This window comes from Talpa occidentalis, unplaced genomic scaffold (genome assembly GCF_014898055.3).
Source record: "Talpa occidentalis isolate TD23 unplaced genomic scaffold, MPIMG_talOcc4v2.1, whole genome shotgun sequence".
In the NCBI taxonomy this organism is placed as follows: Eukaryota; Metazoa; Chordata; class Mammalia; order Eulipotyphla; family Talpidae; genus Talpa; species Talpa occidentalis.
The window spans coordinates 30,598,809-30,626,594 of NW_026555331.1; the positions used below are offsets into that span (position 1 = coordinate 30,598,809).

Genomic DNA, 27,786 nt, shown 5'->3' on the forward strand with positions numbered 1-27,786 from the left:
CTGTCTTAAGAGGCTTATATGATTGGAAACTTGTGATTAAGGAGAAGTATAGAGCCAGATCATGCAAAACCTGGTGGCTTTGGTGAAAAGTTTGGATTTTACTTTATGTGCAATCAGAAGCTACTAAAGGAGTTCACACCAGTGATAGCTAATTGGATCAAGAAGATAAGGTATATCCTCACAATAGAATACAAGTTAGCTATAGGGAAAGATGAAATTCTGCTATTAACAGCAAAATGGAAGGAATTCAAGGGAATTATGAATAGCGAAGCAAGTAAGAGTGACAAAGAAAAATATTGGATATTTGCACAGTGGGTGATTGACAAAGCAAAATACTTGTGGACATTAGTAAACAAAGTGAGTCTATGAGGTTAAAAGGGAGAGAGGAGGAAGAAAGTTTCAATGGAGTATAAGGAATGGTAGCGGGAGAAAAAAAGCCCTAAACATATTTAATGCTTGAAAAAATCAGTTTGGAGAAGTTCTTATTTGGCAGACATAATAACATTCATGCTTAAAAAACTGCAAACATTTATAGAGCTTGATAAATATAAATTTAAATAGCTGTTAGATTATTCCTTTTATTATTGTAATAGGGAGAAAATGGCTCTCCAAAGACATACTCACTTCCTGATCCTACCACTATATATATTACCTTATATAATAAAAGGTGGGGTAACCTTAAAACTCTTGAGAGAAGTTTCTCTAGATTGTCCAGGTGGGCCCCATCTGTCATCATAGGTATGCTTATAAAAAGAGGGGTACAGAGGGAGATTTGATAAGGACACAAACAGAAGAGGAAATGATGAACAGATTGGAGTGGTGTGGCTAGAAAGCGAAGAGCAGCGAGGCATGCCAGCAGCTACTGGATGCTAGAAAAGGAGGGGGATGTATTCTCTGGGGAGCACAGCTCAGGGGCAAGGCCTTGATTTCAGATATCTGGCCTCCAGAATTACCAGGGAATAAATTTTTTTGCTTTAAGCCACTTATTTTGTGACAATTTGTCACAGCAGTCACAGGAAACTAATACAACTATGTGATATGAAACCATGGATTTGTTTTCAATTGACTTTGTAGTTTGACAAAATACATGAATATTCACAGAATACATCCAAACCAAAAAAAAATAATAATTTAGCCCTCCAGTTTTAATAAGGGTATCGTAAAGTTCAACAATCTGTTAAATAATTGTGTAAAATAAGAAAAATTACCAAAAGAGGCTCACCTATTTTTGAAGTTAAAATTGTTCTTTGAAAAAATCATAATGTGATAATAATATAGATTCATTTCACAAAGCTTAGCATGATTTGGTTTAAAATATAAGTTTAAAAGAAAAAAAGGACTAGGCATTTTGGAATGTGGGCCTCCTGCATGCGACAGGATGCTGAGTGGGGGCCACCATGGAGTCTGCGAGCTGCTATCTTTACAGTCTCTTGAAATTAGGATTCTTCACATTCCAAGTGCAATCTCATCAGCTGTCAAGATGGCCACCTTCAGGTGTCCTTTAAAATAGATTCCAAAGACTATGCAATCATAAGGAAGGAAATTCTTCATGTACTAGAGTGGAGTGATACCTAAAATTTGTTAGGAGGAAAAAATTGCATGCACGGCAATGGCATGCTATCGCTGACTGCTTGTGTGTGTATAAAAGATCTCTGGAACACAGAAGAAACTGATAACACTGGGTGTGCTTAAGGTGAAGAAATATGGATGCTGGGGGAAATGGAGTGGGAGAGAATTCTTCCTGTATAAGTTATTAATGTTTAAAACAATGGGCTTGTAGTCCTTATTCCAAAACTTTTAAATCCTAATTTTTTCCAACATAGATCCTTATCTTAAAGGAAACAAACAATGTTCCAGAATTGCTGAGAAGGGATTTGCATTGCTGGGTAAACCTAGAGTTACTCATATAAATAAAAAGGAGGTTGAAAATCTGCGGTTATGTTGTCCAACACAGTAGTTACAAGACATGTGTATGTTTACATTAAAATTTTAAATAATATTAAATTTAAAATTCAGTTTCTTGGTTATACTGGCCATGTTTCAAGGGCTCATTAACCACTAGCTGCATGGGATGAATGGCTACCATACTATACTGGCCAGCACAGACATAGAACATTTCTATCATGGGAAGTTTTATCAGACAGCCTACTACAGACTTAAACAGTATCACCAGGGTTATGAAGTAACTCTTAAATTTTAACTGATCAATATATAGAGACCCAGGTGAGCAATATTTCAAATATAATTGCATTGCTATTTTTCCAAAGTGACTCACTAGACTGGCACTTTGAGATGCCATCAAAATGCCCAGCATTACCTTTCTAAGGCTGGCCAGAACAATTTTTTTCACTACAAAAATTCAGTTTTCATTAGTACAGACACTGACAAATATAGCCTAAGTGTTAGGAATTATTTTCTAAGTATAAACTTACATTAAGCAAAACTAACAAATGTACTGAATTTGATACTCTGCACTGCTTCCATAAACGAGTCAATTGTACTAACGTGATAACAGGGTGAGTAATGAGATTCAATTAGATTCAGCTTCTTTAGTACAATTTGTCAACTTTTCTCATTTTTGCTATTATTATGAACTCAGCTTTTCACAAATTCACACATTTTAACTAACCATAGTTATCACTTTTCTTTTAATACTCAACTGGACAGAATTGAGCTCATAAACTGACTTTAAACTCTTTAAACTGACTTCTGTGTCCTTCCATGCAACACCATTATTTCTTATTAAACTTTTTAATTTTATTATTTTTTAAAAGATTTATTTATTTATGCATACAGAGCTAGGGTACAAGCCAGAGATGCGGGGTGTGTGTGTGTGTGTGTGTGTGTGAGGATCCACCAGAGACAGAGGGGGGAACAGAACAGGCAGACTGACCAAAATACACTGCTGAGGGGAGCAGTGGGTGAGACAGGAAAGGATCAAACTCGTGCTGCAGAGGCTGTGAATTGCTTCATAGTGCGGTGCTTAACCCATTGCATCTCAAGGGAGGCCCTAAACTTTATTTTCTTACATTGCTCATTTTTGTACAATATTTGATTTCTCCCCTCAGGTGCAGTCCCCATAAATCTCCCACCTCCATCACCTGTGAGCTGTCAACATAGTCTCTGTGCTTTTCTGCTTCCCCTCTCCCACCCCATCCTCCGGCTGGGCATTTTGAATCCTCTCACTCCACCTCCCATTATTTTTTAAAGCATTCTTGCTTTCTTACCCCAGAAAATGTTTCAAGACTTTCTTGTACCTTCCCAGACCCAGACATGTATCAGTTATATTTCCAAAACATGTTGGTTTCTTTCAGGAAAAAACTAATAGCAGACCTGGAATTTAGGCACGAGGAATGTATACCAATCACAAGGCCCGTGATGATGGAGCAATAGTGTTCCTTGGCCATTTCACTGGACAGAGATAGAAAAAACAAATTTTATTAAGTATTCATAGTTTATATTAATATTTCTGACTTAGTTCTCACATTAGAGTGCCCACTGTAATTTTTTATTTAACCAAATTACAGGTTTATTTCCATTTTTTTACAATTCCAGGAAACATTCAATTATCACTCTAAATAATAATGTTGGATCCTTAACAAAGTTAGCATATTCACTTATTTCTTTTATCTAATGATAAAAGAATAATATAGTAATACAAATGTTAACAGTAGAACTATTCATAATATTTGAATTTTTCTGTGCTTTTCTCTTCGAATGCATCTCAAGAAGCATGACAAGACCAATTATTTTGCCATTCACAGTAAGTCTTCATTTTGTGTCCTTCTATACTTACAAGTGTGTGTTTGGGTCTCTTGTCTTGTTTACGTGAGGGCATCTGTGGGCAGACAATGGACATTGAGTTCTTGGATGTAGCGGCCTTCACTCTCTCCTCTTGAGAGATGAAATTTTATTTTTCCAATGCAAATTATTTATCAAAATTTAAATGGCAGATCGGCTATCTTCACATTATCTTTCAAAAATAGATTTTTTTGGTCGATGTTCCAAAATTATTAATGAAAAGGAAATAGTATTGGTGGGTAAACCTAAAATAATTCTAACCTATTAAAGTGGGCTTCAACTCTAGATTACACAACTGTAGATTTCCAGGTCCGACACACACTGGACAGATACTTATATATATAGTTCTTGTCACTTCAGTCACAGGTACACTTGTAAGGACATAGGCAGTTATTCACCACTTAGCATAAATATGTTTTCTTAATCAATCTGTGACAAAGCCGAAAGAAAAACGTACAGAAGGAAGTTCTTCATACCTGCTTGGTTTCATGGAAGAAAAAAATACAATGAGCCACAGTTATAGGAGTTGCCTAATATTTAATAACACAGAACCAGAACTGATTTTCTTCATTTTATTCAAGGAGAGCTCTCCAGGTACTCTGTCAGTGCCTAACACAGAGGTGGTGGCATCATCATTGAGCATATGGCTAGTGAACCTGGACCTGCCACCTACCTGTGCGCTGACGTTCTCTGGACTCACTTTGTGCTCTGAGCTGTGTATTGAGAAAAGGACTCACTAGGGGCCTCCCTGGTGGCACAAGGGGTTAAGCACTGCACTATGGAGCAATTCGCAGTCTCTGCAGCATGAGTTCGATCCCCAGCTGGCCAGGGAGCAACCCACATGGTGCAGCAGACCTCTCCTGTCTCGCCCGCTGCTCCCCTCAGCTATTTTAGTCAGTCTGCCTGTTCTGCTCCCCACTCTGTCTCTGGTGAATCCTATCACCCCCCACATCTCTGGCCTGTACCCCAGCTCTTGTATGCATAAATAAATAAATCTTAAAAAAAAAAAGGACTCACTAAATGTGGTTATTACTAAATTAAGGAAATTCAATCTGATGTCTCCTCAGGCTCCCAGCCCCAAGCACCGGTTCACCCTACTCCTATTCCCCATACTGTGTTGCTCTGTGACTGTTGGCATTCACATTTGCTGGTCCACTAGCTTATTCTTCCTTCATGTAACGTCTCACAATGATAGGGGTCTCTGAAAGTACAACTCCTTGATCAGGAGTTATAATATTCCCTCATTATTCACATCAAATAGGTTTCTTAATGGTAGAGTTAAATAGCCACATACCATCAACTCTGATTTATCTTAGACAGTGAAGTATAAGTTAGTCTGTTCTCAATTCCCTAGAGACCAGTAACTTGAAAACTATAAATCTCTGAGAAAGTTCAAGTAGTTAAGTTTGTTGGAGAACTTTGCAGTCCATTCACTAAGAGTAACACACACACACACACACACACACACACACACACACACGAGTGCATTCAATTGTGTTAATGTTATACATATCTCAAGGTAGAGATTCTCTTATACATTTCTGTATTTGCAGAATTCAAAGGTTCTTAAAATATCATTCAATACAGAGGCTGCGGATTGCTTCATAGTGCTGTGCCTAACCCCTTGCGCCACCAGGGAGGCCCTCTATATCTCTTTTCAATCACCAAACCCAGAATAGTTGTCTTTTAGTCACTTACCAGAGACCTCAATTTGAAAGTATCACCAATCTACCTTTTCTAAAAAGCCCACTGGTTTTTAAGATATGTTGTCTAAATGGTACAACACCACCAGGTTCTACACTTTGGTAAACTTTATGTCAAATTCAGCTCTTCACGGAAATACTTTTCCTGGATTATAATTAGCCACTATTAAGAATTGACAAAAGAAAAATGTCCACATGAAATTTTTCCTACATTTTTCATTAATTCAAATTTTTGAATTTGTAATACAAATTTTATAAATGTATAAGACAATTGCACAGTTTTTTTTAGAAAGTAACCTCCATGAGAGTAGAGACTTTGCTGATTTTAATATTTTATATGCAGTGCCTTAACAGCATACCCCATAGGCCTAAATAAACATTTGCTCTGTAGTGAATAAGTGAATGAATTCTGTGATTCAATGACCTTTATACAAAGAGCTACACAATACTTTTGCAGATTTACTACGGGAAAAAAAGTCTATCTTACTGAACAAGTTGGTGTGCTTCTTTTCATTAGACAGTAAGAACTTGTTTTCTTTGACCTTACTTTCAGGAAGATGAAAGTGGGGTCATTCCAAGAATATCTTAATTGGTCTGCCTTTGTCTCTCCTCTTTCAAACCCAGCACTTTTTCATGGCTACCAGAACTGACTTCCCATAAACCATCAGGTAATAAGATTAGATCTCATGCTCCCTTCTCATTGTGCTTTGCTCCTCTCTCTCACCCTTGCTCTCTACCATGGTTCAGTCATGGGATTTTGTCATATCCTCAACATATCTTGCATATTCCCACCTCCCTGCCATTTCTGGTGTTATTTCCTCCACCATACAATGCCCTTTCCTCTCATTGCTTCTAATATTGCCCTCCCTTAATTCCCAGATCAAAGGCCTCATTCTTTGACCTTGCATTGCCTCTTTTTTTTTTTTTAAAGATTTATTTATTTACGTATATAAGAGCTGGGGTACAGGCCAGAGGTGTGGGGGGTGAGAGGATTCACCAGAGACAGAACAGGGAACAGAACAGGCAGATTGACTAAAATACACTTTTGAGGAGAACAGCGGGCAAGTCAGGAGAGGTCTGCTGCACCATGTGGGTTGCTCCCTGGCCAGCCAGGGATTGAACTGGTGCTGCAGAGGCTGTGGATAGCTTCATAGGTTGTGTCTTAAACCCTTGCGCCACCAGGGAGGCTCTGAATTACCTCTTTCAATCAAAGTGATTCTACTTCTTTCAGACTTAGTTCCCTCATTAACAATACTGTAATTTCATACCTGATAGTTTCGTTGTGAGGAGGCATTTAAACACTCAAGAGAGGTCAGTTCTTAATATTAACAAAATATCTTCAATTTACTTGAAATGTATTTTTGTCAGTCTTTAGACTTTAACTTAAATAGTTGGGTTTTTGTGCCTTAGAAACCATGGTTCTAGAATATATTTCATTTCAGAGTTCTCACATCCACCCCTCTCCACATAATGGATAGGTAGGCAACTGACCAATTAGTTATTTTTTGTGGTTGCCATCAATCTAATATCTAACATTGTCCCAATATACCCATTGAATTTTTCTGGTCTTCAAATTAGTTTAAAAGAGTGACAGTTACATTTCTGGTGTGACTGTGTGTGTGTGTCTTTGTTATACTTCTGCCATGAATTTGAATTTAGTATCATACAAATTGATATGTGGTTATATTTAGAGATGTGAGTTAATAAATAGCAGCACTGTATGTGATGCAATTTCAGTTTACATATAGTATCTTCTTCACAATAATCCTATTCCATAGTTATTGGTATGCCTGTCACACAGCAGTATCCCTGTTATATTAGACAGTCATTACAAACACACTGGTCTAACATGGATGGCTAGCTACTAAAAGAACACTTTGTAAGAAACCTAAGTATTGAGATTTCTCTTAAGTTTCTTACTTTCTACTGCAATGAAGCCACTAATTACCTCTTTCTTCCAATGTTATCTCTGCTTTATGAGTCTGTGTTACGACTCTGTTACAAGATCTGTGTCTTCTTGGAAGCCATAGTCTCAAAACTAATGTCACATTACATCATCTGACACACAGTGTCAGAAGCAATTTCAAACTCCTATAAATCTGTCTTGGTTAGTATGGGGAAAACATGTAATACTTAGGAAAGAAAATATAAAACCAGGATACGACTCCTATTTTAGGAAATCTTTCTGATTGTGGGCATGACAGTTTTCAAATTTGAGTAGGTATTAGATTCCTCACCAACCCCACAGGCCAATAAAGCAGAGTTAATCTTAAACATTGTATATTTTGGTCTTATAGTTTAATATTTTTCCTATTTCAGGGATCTACAGAAAATTGATTACTTCAGTAGAATATATATACATGTATAAATGTACTCTCTTCATATATATATATATATAATATGTATATATATCTCTCTCCATTTGTGTTCTCATATTATTCATTTCAAATATTTAAATATTAGTATTACCAAAAGATCGTATCAGGCTACCTTTAATTTGTCATACATTACATGAAATACTATAAATTAGTTTGAAAATATTCTGGATATATCCTGGATATAACCTCCGTTATTTATAAATCTCTAGTGATGTTCAAGTAAACAAGTTCTCTGGAGAACTTTACATTTCATTTGCTAAGATAGAAACAGATTAATTGAATGCTGTTGATGTTATTAGACATTCTAAGGCACCCACAGTGAGATGGTATACATATAAAGACATTATTCTGTCCCACAGCTTGCAATCTAAAATTAGATATACACAGGCAAGCCAGATAAACATAGACAGCAAATTTTTTAAGACCAAAAAGAAATGATGGAGAGAAAAATGAAAGTAGTGAATCAAAGAGGCAAAAGGAATTGACCAATATTCTCTCTTCTACCTTTTATTTGTAGCCTTAATTACCTCTCTCAGAAGCAGTCATATTGTGAAGGTCAAAGAAGGGGTTTGTCTGCTAGTCCCTGAAGGGTGACACAACATTAATGGTATTACCACTGTACTGTGCCTCAGATCTGAAAGTCCAGAAACTCCTTTTATCCAGTTGTCCTTGTTTGTCCTGCTTGACTTTGGATACTAAATATCTTCTATCTCCAAGCTCAGTCATGGAAATAAGCCCTTCGCCAGTATGTTAGGAAATACTCCCTCCAGTAGTTTGTGGAGTTTGGAAATAGTGCCGAACAGCCAGCCCTTGTGCCCTTGTGAACATCAGGTATGAACCACCATCCTGCGTGGGCAATTCCTAAATGAGGCTGGCCTTGCCCCTGAGGTTAGATTTTAAAAAAAGAAAAGCACCTCAATGTGCCAGGCCTCGTGTTCAGTGGTCAGAACACAGATAAACATGACACAGCTCGCTTTTGAAGCTTACCACTTATTTTGGGAGACAGCTCATAAGGAGGCTATTTTATTTTAATAATGTGGTAAATGTAGTGGCAGAGGGGTGGCTGGGGTAAAGCCCAAAGAAAGGGTACCCAGCCCAATCTAGTCAGAGAAGGATGATAACTGGAGAACAGAAATTGTCTGAGAGTTGGGAAGACCCAGGACAGTTGCAGCCCAGAAACCGAGAGAGTGCCTTACAGAAGAGTGAGAGGGAAGAAAATGGTCTGATTCTATGGATGTTGGATGTTGATTAAAATGAATCTGAAGCAGCTGTTGACAAGGCAGAGTGAGTGGTGGTGGAGGTGTTAGGTTGTAGTGCACTGAGGAATCACGGGGAGACAAGAATTAGAAATAAAAAGCCTGACTGAAAAGAGAATGAGGTAGAGAGGAAGGTGTGTTTTGACTTTTGATCAGAAAGAGGTTTCTAATCTGAGAAAAGGGCTGGCCAGAGATAATGAGGAAGAGGTGATTGATACATCAAAGGAGTAAGTTCTTGGTTTTCATTCCAGATCGTGCCCCTGTTTCCTCCTGGGATGGGCTATGACTTCCTCTCTTGATTCTACCAGCTCCCTTCCCTCAGGGTGGACTTTGACAATTGTATTTCCCTGAAATATGACAATGGCATCCATTGAATACCAAGAAGCACAGCTACATAGAAGTCCTGATAACCGGTTTCCATCTCAAAGTATTTATTAGTCTATAAAGAACTGACATACATTTTCCATTGACTAGACTACTTCTACCATCCAGGGCATCCATTTCCATTGTTAAGGTGTTGACCCTCCTCTGGAGGGTCAACGATTAATTGGACTTTTCAACTGGTACACTGCTTGTTCAAAATGAATCTATAAACAAAGAGAAGTCTTTTGAGAGTAATTTAATCCAGGCTCTAGTGAAATCTGAGTAAGACCTTGCTAGTGACTTGCATACTTAAACCCACTAGAGAAACACTAGATAGAGCTTGCCAAAGTCTTGATCTCTGACAAAAATTTCCAGGCTCCATGCAGGCCATTTTCCCCATCTTTGTTACTTACAATTAAGTTTTATGAGGTCTACCAGAAACTGTATCTTCATCTTCCTCTACCAGAAGTATGTGAGAAAACCCCTGGATAGATAATCTTAGTATGTGATTTTTGGTAGTTTTTACTCTTGGTACAATCTAATTTCCAAGTTATTGGAGGTGACCTCCCTTCACCCTTTTCTTCTGAGTACACCTCTTTTATTATACCTGTTTGGTTTTTCATATTGTCCCTGTTCAGTAATTTAATGAAAACACTAAAATAAAGTCATGTTTTCTTTTTTGAGTGCAATAATGGAATTCCCACCCTCTTAAAAAAAAAAATTAGAATCTAATAGAAAACTGTCATAGTCATATAAAATGCTGGCATTGGATGTTTATTGCACTAACGTTAATGCTTATATTTATATGATTACCAGAGAGAGCTCATCATAAGCCTCTTGAGATCAGAATTTTTTGTCTGTCATCTATCTTAACTTACCGATACACTACTCACCACTTGGTAGGCGTTCAATAAATGTATTGATGGATTGATTTTAACCACAGAAATTTAATAGATTGGTGATTTATCATTTAGAAATAGATGTGTTTTCAAAATGCATCGTCCTAAGTTTTACTCTTTTGCCTGATAAAACACACGAGAGAAACAAGTTTTTCAAAAATATTATCCTCTTCCCACCAAGACGGGGCAAAATGGCACATAAGCAGGATTCTGCTGGTTTAAATTTTAATTAAGAGTCAAGTGTCTAGCCTACACCTGACAATATAGCTGGCATGCATTGAAGTTTACTGAATTGAAAAATGAATTGGGCAATCATTTAACTTGAGACCGTTCCCTTAACAGTAAAATAAAATTATTACTACTTGCTCCACCTCCCACACAAGATTGCTGTCAGGAACAAATGATAGGATGTTTATGCAAGTGCTTTAAAAAACCGGTTAAGTGCATTACCACTTTAAAGTGAGAATTTGTATGTTGACTTAATATCATTTCCATTAACTGCTATTTTTGTGGCTATCAAGTCACGAAAGTTAGCATTCCTATGAAATCCCACAACTCATGTACCAAATAGTTTTAAACGTTTATAAAAATGCATTGTTTGATGCTAATTTTGCCTGGTTGCAGATGTGTGGTGCCATGCACGACTGTGACGGACTTCCACCGTAGGGGAAAACACTCATGTTTCTTGAGTTTTCTATCGCGAAGAAATTTCTCGCAGCAACAGCACGAGTGAACGACCCCTAAGGGCTCCTTAGCGGCACTCAGACCCCACACGGGGCAGCGGGGCCGACCCTCCGCAGCTTGCCCCAATTAAAGTCACTTTCGCCAGTGACAGCGTCCAGCGGGGAGCCGGGGGCGTGTAGGGTTCCGAGCCCGGAGCTTAAAGAGCCCAAAGATCCCCCCTCCCCCACCATCCCCCCCACCATCCCCCCACCCCCGGGGAAGCCCCGCGGGGCGGCGACGCGGGCCCGACGCCCGGACGGTTGGGGTCCCTGAGCGAGCGGCCAGTTGGGGTCAGCGAGCGCCGCGGCCGTTGGGGACTCCAGCTCCCGGCAAGCACCGGTTCCGCGGCCGACGCGCGGCGGCGCTGCCCGCTGGGACTCGTAGTGCGGTCCGGGTAGGAAAAGGGGGAGCCCCCCCCAGCCTCCTTTCACGCACGTTTCGGAAGCGGGGCCAGGAGGGGATCCCGCCGGCCCGCTCCCGCCCGGCGTCCCGGGACAGGGCGGCCGGGACGGGCAGAGGCGCCCGTGGCGGCGCACGTGGGTGGTGGTTGGCGTCCAGGAACCCGGAAGCCCTGCGCACCGCCCACCGCCGCGGTGACGGGTTAACGCTTTTCCGGGCGGAGGTGGGGCGGGGTGTGTGGGAGAAGGGGCCGTCCCACCCGATTCCACCAAGAGCCGCCCGCGAGCCGGCCTTCCCCTCCCCCATGGGTCCCGGGCGGCCTGGGCCCGCCCCCCCGCCGCGGCGCGTGCGCAGAAGCCCCGCCCCTCCGTCCCAGCCCCACCCCCACACCCGCAGCAGCCGCCGCCACCACCTCTCCCTTCCTCTCTGCTTTCTCCTCCTCCTGTTTTCTCGTCCCTCCTCCCCCTCGCCTCCTTTTCTCCGCCTCCTCCGGCGCTGACGCTCGCGTAGGGTCCTGGCGTCAGACGCGCGTGGGCGGGGCGAGTGCGGCGGGGGGTATAAGTAGAGGGTGCAGGAGGCGGTGCTTCCCCTTCTCCCCGGCGGTTAGTGCTGAGAGTGCGGAGTGTGTGCTCCGGGCTCGGAACACACATTTATTATTAAAAAAATCCAAAAAAATATAAAAAAATCTTTGAAAAAACCCAAAAAAAATTTACAAAAAATCCGCGTCTCCCCCGCCGGAGACTTTTATTTTTTTTCTTCCTCTTTTGTAAAATAACCCGGTGAAGCAGCCGAGACCGACCCGCCCGCCCGCCCGCGGCCCCGCAGCAGCTCCAAGAAGGAACCAAGAGACCGAGGCCTTCCCGCTGCCGCCCGGACCCCGCCACCCGCACTCTCCCGCCGGCAGCCAACAGCCAGCGGCAGCGGATCGACCCCGTTCTGCGGCCGTTGAGTAGTTTTCGATTCCGGTTGATTTTTGTCCCTCTGCGCTTGCCCCCGCTCCCCTCCCCCCGGCTCCGGCCCCCGGCCCCGGCACCCGCTCTCCTCCTCTCACGGAAAGGTCGCGGCCTGTGGCCCTGTGGGCAGCCGTGCCGAGATGAACCCCAGCGCCCCCAGCTACCCCATGGCCTCGCTCTACGTGGGGGACCTGCACCCCGACGTGACCGAGGCGATGCTCTACGAGAAGTTCAGCCCGGCCGGGCCCATCCTCTCCATCCGGGTCTGCAGGGACATGATCACCCGCCGCTCCTTGGGCTACGCGTATGTGAACTTCCAGCAGCCGGCGGACGGTGAGCGCCGGGCCCGGCGGGCGGGCGGGCGGGCGGCCATGAGGCTCCGGCGGCGGCGGCGGGCGGGCTAGGCCGGCGGGCCCGGGGGGAGGGGGCGGGCGGGCGGGCTTGTCACCCCGGAGGGCCGGCGACCCGAGGCTCCGGCGCCGGGACCCGGCTCCCCGAGCCCCGGGCCCCGCGCGAGCCGGCCGCCGCACGCCCCTCGCACGCCCGGCCACTTCCTCCTTTGCGACCATTTTCTCGGCCTCAGCCGCTTTCAAACTTTAGGGTGACGATGACGCGCCGGCAGGGTGGGTGAGGTTCGGTGCTTCCCCGGCGCTCCCGCCAGCCGCCCCGGGATTCTGGGGCTGCGCGGACAGAGCCCCCCTCTCGGCGAGAGGTGGAGGCGTCCCACCGCCCGGGCTCCGGCCGCGCCGCTGGCTGGGGAGGAAGTGCGGTTCCCGGCTCGGGAAACACCACGTGTTGAACCCTGTAACCTCGCCAGGCCCGAGGCCTGCCCCGGCTGCCGGCCCGGGCGCCTGGGGGAGCCACCGGGCGGGAGGAGACGTCGGCGTGGTGGTGTCGGGCCCGCGGGGCTCTCGGTCCCGTCCCGATAACTCGGCGGTGGCCGACGACCTTAGCGATGTAAATAACCAGCGAGACGATCGTGTTCCCCTCGTTCAGGCGTTTCTCACTTTAATTAACAGCCGGAGAGGAGGAGTAAATCTGTAGTGTGAGCCTTTTGAAGGCCAGCCTTTTCCCCGGCCACGTAATTACAATTTTTGGTTAAAATGAGTTTCATGAGACTGGTGATGTGTTCAGGGTATTACTTTTCTCGTTCTGAAATAGTTCCTGTGATTTTGAAGGGTTTTAATCTTAAAATGTATTAACCGTTTTACTTACCAGTACTTTAGGTTTTTTTTTTTTTTTTTAAAGTGGACCAGAATACACTTAAGTCATGGAGAATGATTGCGTACAAAGTAATTGAGGTTAGAGTTAGCTTAAAATTAAGGGTGGAGGGAATGTCTGGGGGAATGTTGTTAGCGTATTTTAAAGTGCAGGAAACAAAATTTGGCAGTGAAAGAGGACGTGGCCAGATGAGTTACCAGGATTTTTTCTTTATATCTGGATCAATTGATTTATAGACCGCTGCACTCAGTTTTAGTGCCCAATTTTGCCTTTTCCCCCATCTGCTTGAATATATGTCAAATATTATAAATTAAGGAATTTTTATTTTTATAGAAAAGGGTGGCACTTTTATTTCATTAAATTGATTCAGTAAAGACCTTTTGGCTAGGTAAAGTTAATATGGAGATTCTGGGTAAGCATACTACTGGTGACACCAAGACAGGTTGTAAAACTACACTGCAGGTTTCCTGCCCTTTTGCTCTGAGCAGTAGCTCCAAAATGTTGCTTCCTAATAGTTGTAACTCTGGGCAAGATTTATCAAAGAACAGAGAAGTCAGACTGGGGAAGATAATTTGGGGGCAGGTAATCACAGTGTAAAGGTTCGTAGAGAAAACTTTAAATGGGAACTTAATAGTAATTATTGTTTCTAACTTAACAGCTTTAAATCCATAAAATCAGTATTTTTAATTTCTTGGATTTAAAAAGTTGAACTTCAGGTTACCATGGTTACAGTACACTGTATTATTAGTCTATACCAGTAGACCAGTACTGTGACTCTTGAAGATCACTTTTTTTCTTTTTACCTGTTTGGCTTATGTACAATTTACCTTTTCTCCAGATAAATTTTGATTTTTTTTAAAAGTTATGCCACATTGATGGATTTGTGAACTAGCTTCTGAAAGTGCGTTTCCAATATAACAGGAAAAGGTGATTCAATCAAAAAAGAAACTCAAGCAAAGTCAGCTGAAAAAAATAGGGGAGTTGAGTAGGTGTGGTCAGTAATTGATAATGAGCTGCAGCTGATTGTCACTGTATTCTAGAAACAAGCATTCATTTATTGAAAGAGGTGGCTGGAAAATAAGTGCTCAGACTAACTTTACAGTAACATTGGCATGGAATTTGAAAATAGATACTTCAGGGCCTCAAGGACTGGTTTCCACTAGGTGTTTTTTGTTTTTTGTTTTTTTTTTTTTTTTTGGTAAACATACAGTATATTTTCCCAGTAGACTGAAGTTCAGTGCTGCTGTAATGGTACAGGAGCACATAATTCACTCCTTCCTAAGACCCTGAAATCATAGGATAGATCTTGACGTTTCCTAGGAAGATCTAGAAGTAATTGTTAAATCATCACTTAAGTAAATCAGTGGTCTTTTAGGTAAAGTTGTTTAAATGCATCAATAATGCATTAATAGTGGATTGTGACTATTGTAAGCCTGGTGTTTCAGAAATTATATGCAGCTTGTGTCCAACTTCATGTTACTTTTTTAGACCTGATTTTAAATCTCTGCATGGATTTTTTTTTTTTTAGTTGGGGGGGTGGTGGTTTGACTTGACAATAGGAAGTTGAGCCATGAATCATTGAAATCTCCTGATAACTTTGGCAACTTTCTCAAAGAAAATGGGACTAACGTTTGATTAATATTGGCAGTGGGTAACCAATGAAATAATCCAATTTTGGCAAATAGGAAAGTGAATGATACTTAAAGTCATGAGCTGATACTGTGGGTTATCTACAGTTGCCTAACGTCTTATTACTCACTAAGCAGATTGTATGAAAGGGAATCTTGATTTTTATGTTGAGTAAAAAAAAAAATGCTTTACATTAAGTGGCAGTTAAGGGAATAGATTGTTTTAGAAATACACTATTAGCACTATGATGTCAATGTAGAATTTAGGGGTTCTGATGCTTATTTGCTTTATGCAGTTTAAAGCTGGGCTTGCGTTAGGTAAGACTTAGGCATTTTGAAGTTTAAAGGAGTAAGGCTATACCTAACCATTCCCCTGTAATAGTTTATATAATTTTAAATGGCTTATGAAAAAACTTGAAGTAATACTCTGAAAACATCCTTCCTGCAGCGGAGCGTGCTTTGGACACCATGAATTTTGATGTTATAAAGGGCAAGCCAGTGCGCATCATGTGGTCTCAGCGTGATCCATCACTTCGCAAAAGTGGAGTGGGCAACATATTCATTAAAAACTTGGACAAATCCATTGATAATAAAGCACTGTATGATACATTTTCTGCTTTTGGTAACATCCTTTCTTGTAAGGTAAGCAAAAGCATGACAGTGTTTTAGATGCTTATTGTTTATTCCTTAAAATAGCAACTTTGCTGTTGTTAAATGTGTATCTTCGTTTCCCCGATACCCAAGTTATGCTGCTGACATATTACTGTATCCTGGGAAAATGTTAAATCAATAGCAAGTAATGAAAAATTGGTATGCATTTTTTTCTAGGTGGTTTGTGATGAAAATGGTTCTAAGGGTTATGGATTTGTACATTTTGAGACACAGGAAGCAGCTGAAAGAGCTATTGAAAAAATGAATGGGATGCTTCTAAATGATCGCAAAGTGTAAGTATATTTAGCTAATCTTATTTCAAATTGTTTTTAATAGTTAAGAGTTGTTCATCTTACAAGTTTATACTGTACTCCTGAAGACAGAGAGCTAGAGTGGAAATTAATAAGCCGTATCTTGTGGATTTTAAATTGTTTCTCCATATTCAATGTAACGGAAATAACAGTGAATTAATAGAATCAGTTAATAATCCAAATCAAAAAGAAAGAAGATAGGTATACTGGAGTGGAAAACTTTAAAAATTAAGTTCATGGTTGAAAAACCAGGAATCCAGACAGAAATTTAATCGTAATTCCTGATTAGCCCATTTCTTGCAGAAACTGGCTAAGATAATTAGCTTGTATTTACATGCTGGTATAACAGATGAGCCTAGGATACAATCTAGTCTAAATGCAGAGACCAGGGCAGCTCTTTCTGTGGCCATATTTCTATAATTTATTATTGGTGTTGATTTTGTTATTGTTGGTGTTAACGCAGAATTAAATCACATATTGCTGATTATCCTTTCCTGAAGTAATCCTGTTTTTTAAAGTTGCAAACTAAATGTAACATAAATAAAACACCAGTTCTGTTAGAGATTATAAGAAATCCAGATTTTATGAACCTAATGATTTGACAATTTTTTATTCTCATTACCAGTGGGTTTTACTTAATTATCTGGGCAAATCCAGCTGTATGGCCATTCTCGGTGCTGTGTAAACTGCAATGGTGACATGCAAATTGAGTTACAAGTTCACTACAGTACTCAAGATGTGGTTATTAGGTTATTATAGATCACTGCATCGAGTGGTGTGACCACTGTACATGAAGGATGAGTTCTATTTGAGTTCTCTGTCTTACTGTATAAGAGTAATATTAAACATCATTAATACACTTTTTCTAGGCACACTTTAGGGGGCAAACAAGAATGCCTTCCACTGGTAGGGATCTAAATCTAATATATAGATTTATTGCTGTTTTGAGTATAAAATGATACAACCCTTTTGGAAAACAATTTCACTATACATATAATTTTGAGGTTACTCTATGCACTTGAATTATTAGATTTCTGTTTTTCGTCCTAGAAACAAATAGTCTCAAAGTTCCGGCAATACTCACAAAAACAGATAGTTCTGATGTCTACATTGGAATGTTGGCTTTGAGAAAGTTTATAAAACTGATAATACAGAGAAGCACCATCATATGAGTAGGGAGATAATAGGGGATAGGGAAATAAAACCATAGGTACCCATTTAATTTTTTTTTTTTTTAATTTTTATTCATATAAGAACTGTGGTGTAGGCCAGAGGTGTGGGGGGTGGTGAGACGATTCACCAGAGACGGAGTGGGGAGCAGAACAGGCAGATATACTTGAAATACACTGCTGGGGGAGTAGCAGGTGAGACAGGAGAGGTCTGCTGTGCCATGTGGGTTAGCTGCCTAGCCAGGGATCAAACTCATTCCATGGTGGCTGGTGGTAGCTTGATAGCACTGAGACTTTAACCCCTGTGCTACCAGAGAGGCCCCCATTTAATATTATAATGTATATTTTACATTTAATGGTACTATTTTTATATTAGAGGAAAATTAAAACTTTAAAGACATTTTATTGGTAATGCTGCAAATAATTACGTTGGCTATTGTGTGTCAGACTATAGAACTAAAGTTTAAATTTCTATTTTAGTAGATTGCAAAATGCAAGAACCACTTGAAACTTCAACTTTGAAATTTATGTCTTCGTTCACATAGTCCATAAATATTGTGACTCATTTGTATTGATATAGGAGTGTGATCCCTTTTAACCCTGAGTTATCTGGAAGAGAGGGAACGGATTAAGGAAAAAAAAATTGTAATTTAAAAGGAAAGATCTTGAAATTCTTAACAAATACAGAACCATCAGACTTAACTTGAATTTAATAAAATAGAACCTAATTTTATAGTTCTTACATATTTTATTAGATTCGTTGGACGATTTAAGTCTCGTAAAGAACGAGAAGCAGAACTTGGAGCTAGGGCAAAAGAGTTCACCAATGTTTACATCAAGAATTTTGGAGAAGACATGGATGATGAGCGCCTTAAGGATCTCTTTGGCAAGTTTGGTAATGTGTCTGAATTAAATTTTTACACTTAAGAGTAATTGCTTAATGTTAGTTTCAATTAATATTTTATCCTAAAAGAAAGATGAGACTTAACATGGTACTTAAAAATATTTGTGGTTATATAGCTTAAGCTACTGACAGTCCATTATACTACAAAATAACACTGTCCAATGTGAAGGTTAATTGCATTATATTAGCACAGTAAGGTATAAGGTATATGATTCTAAGTAACTGGAACAGATTATAAAAGGGCTTGTTGTGTTAAGATACTGTGCTGGATTTATGCATTTACAGAGCCTATCTCATCCAAGCATGCCTGTGACACAGCCAACTTAGATTGGAGGTAGTCTCTGATTATGTGACAGGAAAGCTGGCCAGCTTTAAGATATTTAGCCAGTCTCGGTGTCATGTTTGAGCAATTTAAAACAATGGCTTTCAAAGACAAAAGCCAAAGATTCAGATTTTCCAGTGATATCTCCTTGGGACAACCTTCTGAGTCTATGGAATTTTAAACTACTGTTTCCTTGCATTTCAAATTCATTAAGCTTCTAATTAAGTGTAACCAACCTCACTTTAGTTCCGCAGTTGTGGAACTGATAGAAGATGAACTTTAAATTGTATTCTTCTGCTGATGATTTTGCTTGCCCCTGCCATTTGAGTACTGCAAATGAAGAATTTTAAAAGTGGTATTTTGAACAGATAAATCATGTAATAGGAAGCCAATATGTCAGTGTCTTGTATCTTACCCCAGATTCTCTTAAATGATTGGCTTTGGTATATAGTTCATGTCTTTTTAAATTAGTTAACCAAAGTTGGATCTTATCCCAAATGATTAATGTAAGTTAACCAATATATTGAATATTTTCTTTACTGTTGGTATAGCGTTTTAATATGGCCTTGAGACAGAGGCATGTTTACATGTGCCTCATACATCTTCCAGGTTTTCTATAATGTGACTTTTAACCTAACTTTTACCCTGCCTACTTCAGTTAAGTATCTTTTCCACTAGAGGGGATGAGAAGACATTCTTTCCAGAATTGTGCCTTCAGGTGATTCTGCTATGTCTCCTCAAAGGTTATACTAAGTATTTCCTGTTGAAAATTAGTTGACAAATCAGGCCTAAGAAAGCCTCATAAATTTTCATGTCAAGAAAATCACATTGTTAGCTGAAGAAGGATACAATAGTTTTTGGTAATTTTAATAAAATTTCATCTTAGCAATTGTTTAAAACAACTTATAGGTATGTTTCAGTGACTAGTTTACCATTTAGTAGAAATACAGAAATAAAGGGTCTTTGAGGAGAATATTTAGTGACTTATTGGGTAAAATGGATGATTAGAGGAGAAATAAAATTTTGAAGGCATGGAATTTTATCTACGCTTTGTTTTGTGTTGAAATTTAGTATGTATAAATGTATGGAATATCTTTGAATTATTTAAAAAAAATTTTTTTTAGGACCTGCCTTAAGTGTGAAAGTAATGACTGATGAAAGTGGAAAATCCAAAGGATTTGGATTTGTGAGCTTTGAAAGGCATGAAGATGCACAGAAAGTAAGATTTAAATATACTAAAGGACTTTTTTTTCCCCTATATTCTGCAGTAAGGGGGGGTATGCCAGTTGGCTTGCTCTTGTGTTGAAAGTTACATGCACGCTAGTGGCTGTTTTACTTGTTGCCCTACACCAAATATGTTTTGAAAGTATAAATTAGAAACCTGTATTTTCCCAAAACCTAGCTTTGTTTTGAGATGGGTCCACCTGAAACTTTGATAATCTTAACACTTTTTTTTTTTTTACTAAAAATGAACTTGTGTTGCAAGTTGGTAATTAAAATTTTGTGATTTCCATAAGGCTGTGGATGAAATGAATGGAAAGGAGCTCAATGGAAAACAAATATACGTTGGTCGAGCTCAGAAAAAAGTGGAACGACAGACGGAGCTTAAACGCAAATTTGAACAGATGAAGCAAGATAGGATCACCAGATACCAGGTTCATTTTTAATTGAACAAGCAAAATAAGACAGGGATGAGGGAACCTATTTTATATTCATTTCAACTTATCCCAGGTAACTGAAGGATTTGAGGAGGGGGAAAGGAGAAGAAACATGGGATAGGATAGGAGTAAGTGTGCTTAACTGCCCCTGTGCTTTTCTTATTTCTATAGTTATGTTCCTTCTTTTTAGGGTGTTAACCTTTATGTGAAAAATCTTGATGATGGTATTGATGATGAACGTCTCCGGAAAGAGTTTTCTCCATTTGGTACAATCACTAGTGCAAAGGTAAGGCGTGTGAAATTTTTTAAGCTATGCTTATGGCTATGTTAGCAGTTTCATGTTAATATACCTTATGTAACTGTTAGGGTGACTTTTTGGTAAGCAGTGGTCACACTGATTTTCTTTTGAAGAAAAATCCCTATCCATTTTTCTGTGAAGTAGCTATTTGCTTCATACTTTCAAAGACTTGTATTCGGGATTAAAAAGTGCATATTGTAGCTCAGTAGTTTCTCTTTATAGATGACAAGTTCTGCATTCGCTGAGGAATGAAGATGCCCTTGATTGTAGTTAGTGATGGATCATTGCACGATAGGTCCTCTTCTGTACTGTTAAACTATTGGTTTAAGAAGGCAATTTGAGAACTGTAATTGTTACTAGGCTATAATTTATTTTATTTATTTTTTTTTTTTTATTTTTTTTTTTTAATAGAGGCATGTTTTTATTTATTTATTTATTTGTTTGTTTGTTTGTTTTGTTTATACATGCACTGGGTACAGTCAGAAGCGCGGGAGGGTGAGAAAATTCACCAGATAGGCTATAATTTATATTCACTTAACACAGTTCATTCTGAGTAGTCAAGCTCTACCTCTGAGAGTAAAACCTCTAGACATACTTTTACTTGAAACCAGAAATCAAATAGAACAGTGGGATCCTAGCTGAATTCTGAGATTTTTATTCAGTACCCTCCGATGTAGGTGTTTTTCGGGAGTCTGGTTCAGAATCCCTCTGTATATCACATTCACATACTTTCATATGTGTTTAAAACGAATTAAGGGCTCAAAATTCTGAAAAGTCCACAAAAAATTAAAACTCGCGCTGATTTTTCTATACTGGCCAGCCCCTTTGACCAAGGGAGCTTCGATGGTACTGAGGGAAGTAAATGTTAGGGGGGTGGGGGGGAGGCCACCCCAGTGGCACAGCAGTTGAGGAGCGCTGGGTTGCGAAGCTGCCCGCAGCCTCTACAGCGCTGGTTCGATCCCCGGCTGCTCCCCGGCCACCGGAGGAGGGTCCCGCATGGCGCGCAGACCTCTCCTGCCGCCCGCTGCTTCCCTCAGCAGTGTACTTCGGTCCTTCTGCCTGCTCTGCTCCCCGCTCTGGCTCTGGTGAATTCTCTCACCCTCCCGCGCTTCTGACTATACCCAGTGCTTGTATAAATAAATAAATAAATCTTTTAATAAAAAAAAGTTAGTGACGGGAAGTACCTGAATACAAATGAAATTCAAGTGACATGGTTGTCTTGTGATTCAACATGTGCATTTTTGAAAGTACCTGGAGTGTGGTAGAATTTATTACTCCGTTATGGTCCTCCCAAGTTATTAAAATTAAATATCGCACCTCAGTTTATGAAACAGGCATGCTTTACTTTACAAAGGAGTCTTTTTGGATCATAGTATCACTTACTGCTTAGCAGAGAAGTGAAAAATTGAAATTGGCTTTCCCAGGTAATTTTCCATACTTTTTTTTTTTTTTTTTTTTTTTTGCTAAGAACTGAAAATTCATGGTTTAGATGTACCATAACTTCACTGTGCCAGTATTGATAGGCATTTTGAGTCATTATGCATGTTTATACTATTAGATCCACCACTCAACAGGCTTTCTTAGGCATAATCCTAGCACACATGGATCCTAAAGTTCTGGAATTGGAATTGCTGGGTCAGCGGGTATGTGCATTTAAAGTTGATAGAACCAGTAGAAAGTGGTACATATCTTTTGTTTGTCTTACTGATAATAGTATTTTATGTATCTTTAAATTGCAAATATTGTCCCAGCTTTCACTTACGGTCCTTCACTTACAACTTGGGTCACATAAAAGTGCAAAAATAGGGAAATTTCTGGTAGTAATGTGAACAACTGATCTAACTTTTTATCTTTTCAGTTGTCCAATATACTAAATAGTCTAAAGTTCACCTTTCCCCATTATTAAATTGTAAATATTAAACATTTAATTGGCATGGGTGTGTTTTTGGATTCTTGTTTATATATTGGAGGGCCAGCAAGTTGTTTGTACCTGTTCATGGCTTGCTTGAAATCTTTATTGGTTTTTTGCTAAGAGCTGATTATTTACACCCCAATATTCAAGACTATATTGGTCTTGAATATGAAGTTTTTATTGTAAGATTCAACTGCTTCCCGCTCCCCCTTAGGACAGTAGTAAATATGAGCATCTTGTACACTCAAATTTAGTAGGCCTCCAGTGTACATAGTTACTTGAACCTTAATGTTGAAAATCTATCTGAATATATAAAATTCACCAAATTTGCCAGCTGTAGTCCTGCCCTTTTACTTCCTTCAGCTCTCTTTTGCTTGGTTATGATATGTATAACTTGTCCTTTATATTTTGAGTGTTCAGGGAAAATTTCCAAAAGCGAATAAAACATTGAGTTTGTTATTTGAGTCAAAGTATAGCTTGATGCTAAGTAATCTCTCCTTTTTGTGCCTCGTCGTAAATACCGTTCATTAACACTGTTTTCTTCTTTCAACAGGTTATGATGGAAGGAGGTCGCAGCAAAGGGTTTGGTTTTGTGTGTTTCTCCTCCCCAGAAGAAGCCACTAAAGCAGTAACAGAAATGAATGGTAGAATTGTGGCCACCAAGCCATTGTATGTAGCTTTAGCTCAGCGCAAAGAAGAGCGCCAGGCTCACCTCACTAACCAGTATATGCAGAGAATGGCAAGTGTAAGAGCTGTGCCCAACCCTGTAATCAACCCCTACCAGCCAGCACCTCCTTCAGGTTACTTCATGGCAGCTATCCCACAGGTAGGTTTTAAGAGAGAACTAAACCTTCATGAAGGTTTTCGTATTTGGTGTTTGTTGGTGGTTTGGCCCCTCAATCCCTTAAGATGGAAACATGAGTGGACATGATGAATTATGACTCAATTTGAAAAATTACTTAATGTGAGGCCTTAAATGTTCAGGGAGCAAGCAAGTACTTGCTGATTGGTGTGTGTATTTGCTTGCTTTCTACAGACTCAGAACCGTGCTGCATATTATCCTCCTAGCCAAATTGCTCAACTAAGACCAAGTCCTCGCTGGACTGCTCAGGGTGCCAGACCTCATCGTAAGCTCTTTCACTTTTCTTCTAAGGTTGTTAGTTATTTGTACTTACATACTAGAGGCAAATTAGCTGTTATATTTCATCAGTATTTTACTTCTCAGAGGTGTTGATTTTGGGGGATCCTAGCTTTTTCAGTCTTCAAAATATCATTCGTGCCTATTGAGATAGCCATTTCTTTGCTGGTTTGACAATTTGGGGGTGGCTCTAACTCAGAATTCTAACAATCATAGGAAATCAAATGTCTTCGATGTGACCAGTCTCCCTGGCATTTCTCACCTTGCCTGCCCTGTGGATAGTGCTTTTATTGTAGGAGCACTTGGAACCAGGTTCCATGGTCAAACATTCTGATAAGTCTGTAAGACAGCATTTAGAAATGATGCTTATGTTTGTCTACTCCTTTAGCTTTTTGTGTAAACTCCAGATATAAACAGTGTAGCACAAAGACTTACAGTGAAATTTTCTCAGTCGTAATGTATATTCGTTTCTTTAAATGTAGCATTCCAAAATATGCCCGGTGCTATCCGCCCAGCCGCTCCTAGACCACCATTTAGTACTATGAGACCAGCTTCTTCACAGGTTCCACGAGTCATGTCCACACAGCGTGTTGGTAAGTCTCAATCTTTTCTGTAAAGGTTGACTTACAATTTGAAATAGCAAGGTGAAAATAAAAAATTATCTTTTAGCTAACACATCAACACAAACAATGGGTCCACGTCCTGCAGCTGCTGCTGCTGCAGCTACTCCTGCTGTTCGCACCGTTCCACAGTACAAATATGCCGCGGGAGTTCGCAATCCTCAACAACATCTTAATGCACAGCCACAGGTTACCATGCAGCAGGTACGAACTTGATTTCTTCGTAAAAATTAATCTTTCATGTCAAAGAAGTTAAAAATGGAGTTGCTATCTAGAATATCTTACTAATCGATATCCCTATGTAAAAATCTTACTTGGCTTTACACTGTAGGAGTTCAACTTTTATAAGACCCCAGCTTGAGAGTTTTGCCTTGGATAGTTGGCAGAAAAAGAAAATTGAATAAGATTTCACTTACCCATTTTTCTGACGCTAGGGCCAAAGCTGTCATCAGTCATAAGGAGAATTGGGTTCCAAAACATACTCCAAATAAAATGAAATTGCCCATGTGGATAAAATACTTGTATTTTTAGTTCACTTGGCTTCTTAGTAATTTTCCAGTGATGCCTGTATTTGCACTCGCCATTACTTCTATACTTTTAACTTTGAAATTTTCCTAATTGTATCTAGCCTGCTGTTCATGTACAAGGTCAGGAGCCTTTGACTGCTTCCATGTTGGCATCTGCCCCTCCTCAAGAGCAAAAGCAAATGTTGGGTACGTACCTTTATCCCACCTAATCCAAGACTGCAAGGCACTTCGACATCCTTTGCACCTAAAGATAAAAGAGGATGATAGGGGCCTCCCCTGGTGGCGCAGCAGTTGAGCTCTGGGTTGCGAGGCTGCCTGCAGCCTCTGCAGCACCAGTTCGGTCCCCGGCCACTGGTGAGGGTCCCACCAAAAAAAAAAAAAAGGATGATAGGATTGAGCTAAATTGGTATAAATGGTTATGAAGGCACAGTTGGTCTAGATAGCTAATTAAAAATCTGGAAAGCTGTTAAAATCTTGCTTTTGGTGGATAGGCCATTATAGCATTGTTTGACATGGGCCCTACCACAATTTTAGAAGAGAATTTGAACTAAATAAAAGCTTAGGTGTTACCTGAGTACAGATTTAATGATAGAATATAGCTTCATTTTTTGGCAAACTGATAGTGACAAAAATTGCTTTGTGGTAGATCTTGAGAATCCTCCATGAAGGATGTATTGAAATAGTGGATTATGTGATAATATATATTGCTATATACAAAAGTAAGGTCTTTAAACTTCAGTTTTAATAATGGTGGCATTTTAATGTTTGAAGTTTTGGAATGGTTTTTTGTTGTTACAGGTGAGCGGCTTTTTCCTCTCATTCAAGCCATGCACCCTACTCTTGCTGGAAAAATCACTGGCATGTTGTTGGAGATTGATAATTCAGAACTTCTTCATATGCTTGAGTCTCCAGAGTCTCTCCGTTCTAAAGTAATTTAAATCAGCCTATCTAGCAGCCTCTTCAGAGTTGTTTTTTTGTGTGTGTGTGTGGGGGGGGGAAGGAACTTGGCTTTATAGAACATTTACAAGTGCTGTATAAATATTATAAATCCTAGTGATAATGTGTTGTTAGCCCCACTAAATACTGAAATTGAATATATATATAGTATTTGAATAATTTGCCAGTGCTCACACAGCTAGTAATTGGCAGAGTTTAGTTTGAAATCCAATCATTTTTTTTTTTCAGTATCCATGCTGTCTTAATAGTGCTGCTTTAATGAAGAAAGATTTGCTGATATTTCTCAAATTTGGGGGGGGATTTTGATGGGGACAGCAAAGAGATTTCATAGTTCAAGAGTAGTAGTAAAATCTAAAAGGGTATGGTGCAGTTGGAATCTTTTTGAAATTATTCTTTTCACTTGAAAAGCATTTGCATTATACATTTGAAATTGTAATTTGTCTTTTTTCCTTATTTTTAGGTTGATGAAGCTGTAGCTGTACTACAAGCCCACCAAGCTAAAGAGGCTGCCCAGAAAGCAGTTAACAGTGCCACCGGTGTTCCAACTGTTTAAAGTAAGCTTTCTCCTGCTTGATTCAGGCTTGTTTTAAACAATTTGGTCACATTTTTTAAACATTTTACATTAATCTAAGTATGTTGCTACTTCTAAGAAGTAGAAATACAGAGGAATTAAATTTTACATTGTCCTAAATTCTTAAAATCTGCTTATAAGTGCATTTTGTATAGTTATTTCTATTAGATTGCCTGAAACATGTTGATTCTTTGTCCTCTGGAGGACTTTCATGTGCCTTATACCTTTTCTACAATGGCAACTACTGTGAATTTTCCTCTTGGGCCTCTACTGTTGTGACCTTCATTATATTATTCCATTTCTTGGGAGTAACTGTGTAGCAAAAAACAGTCCCAGTGATTGCCAAAGCCTTTTTTAAAAAGGACCAGATAAATACTTGGTCTTTGTGGACTTTCTGTTGTAATTATTTTTTTTCTGCTGTTAGGATAGCAGTCATAGACAATATGTAAATGAACAAGATAACTGTCCAGTAAAACTTGACAGAAACAGGCTGAGGACTAAATTTGGCGGCGTTTTAATATGCTATTGACAAATGCCAGTATTGGGTCATTTTTATTTATTTATTTTTTTACAGATTGATCAGGGACCACGAAAAGAAACTTGTGCTTCACCGAAGAAAAATATCTAAACATCGAAAAATTTAAATACTATGAAAAAAAAAACATTGCAAAATATAAAATAAATAAAAAAAGGAAAGGAAACTTTGAACCATATGTACCGAGCAAATGCCAGGTCTAGCAAACATAATGCTAGTCCTAGATTACTTATTGATTTAAAAACTACAAAAAAATACAAAAAAATAGTAAAATATAAAAACAAATTAATGTTTTATAGATCCTGGGAAAAAAAGAATTTTCAGCAAAGTACAAAAATTTAAAGCATTCCTTTCTTTAATTTTGTAATTCTTTACTGTGGAATAGCTCAGAATGTCACTTCTGTAAAATACCAGAATTGATGACTGAGCAAGGAAACGTAATTTGGATTATAAAATTCTTGCTTTAATAAAAATTCCTTAAACAGTGCACACTGATGTTAAGCTTTTTTAATTCTCCTTGTAATTGGCAATCATGTATTGGTGATAAGCTGGAGTTTGCTGCGTGTGAATCTGGTTCATGAAAAAGGTATGCTATTAAGTTTAAATGGTTTTGTGGAAAAGGCACAAGACAGTCTGCTACGTTTTATGAATTGAGATTTCCGTGTGAATTCCTGATCTGGCATATAGCTATACTTGTAATGGTTTTTGAGACTATGCCATTTTATGACTGTTGAGGTCTAGGCTATGAGCTAATTAAAGTATCATTTCTCACTTATGAGTTTATATAAAATAACAGCTACTCTGTTGGTAGGAAAGAGCACATTTATCAGTCATTGGTACAACTCTTAGATTGGCTAAATACCCCAAAGTTAGTTTTAAACCTTATTTT

General features: G+C 39.4%; 1 protein-coding gene and 1 long non-coding RNA gene across 7 annotated transcripts in view; one reads left to right on the top strand and one right to left on the bottom strand.

The window, feature by feature from the left end:
- The window catches only part of LOC119237788 (uncharacterized), a 31,129-nt gene extending 24,176 nt beyond the window's left edge, over positions 1-6,953 (bottom strand). For all 4 annotated transcript variants that reach the window (XR_005123451.2, XR_008550592.1, XR_005123460.2 and 1 more), the window contains exons 1-3: positions 6,773-6,953; positions 3,797-3,838; positions 3,334-3,411 (exon numbers count right to left, since the gene is read on the bottom strand). This is a non-coding gene — a long non-coding RNA (uncharacterized LOC119237788). The remainder of the gene's footprint in view (positions 1-3,333; positions 3,412-3,796; positions 3,839-6,772) is intronic.
- Positions 6,954-12,085: 5,132 nt separating this feature from the next.
- Positions 12,086-27,058, top strand: PABPC1 (poly(A) binding protein cytoplasmic 1). Of its 3 annotated transcripts, none has more exons than XM_037503205.2 (15): positions 12,086-12,808; positions 15,773-15,966; positions 16,153-16,268; positions 18,211-18,350; positions 19,806-19,900; positions 20,199-20,336; positions 20,530-20,625; positions 23,103-23,375; positions 23,586-23,676; positions 24,170-24,280; positions 24,357-24,511; positions 24,936-25,020; positions 25,633-25,763; positions 26,252-26,345; positions 26,937-27,058. In XM_037503205.2, exons 1-14 carry the CDS (start codon positions 12,616-12,618, stop codon positions 26,342-26,344), a joined length of 1,911 nt encoding a protein of 636 aa, XP_037359102.1. In that variant the 5' UTR covers positions 12,086-12,615; the 3' UTR covers position 26,345; positions 26,937-27,058. The 3 variants fall into 3 exon arrangements, with proteins under 3 accessions (XP_037359102.1, XP_054548036.1, XP_054548037.1); XM_054692061.1 differs by having other exon boundaries at positions 18,211-18,341; XM_054692062.1 differs by lacking the exon at positions 12,086-12,808 and adding an exon at positions 13,408-13,432.
- Positions 27,059-27,786: the final 728 nt, after the last annotated feature.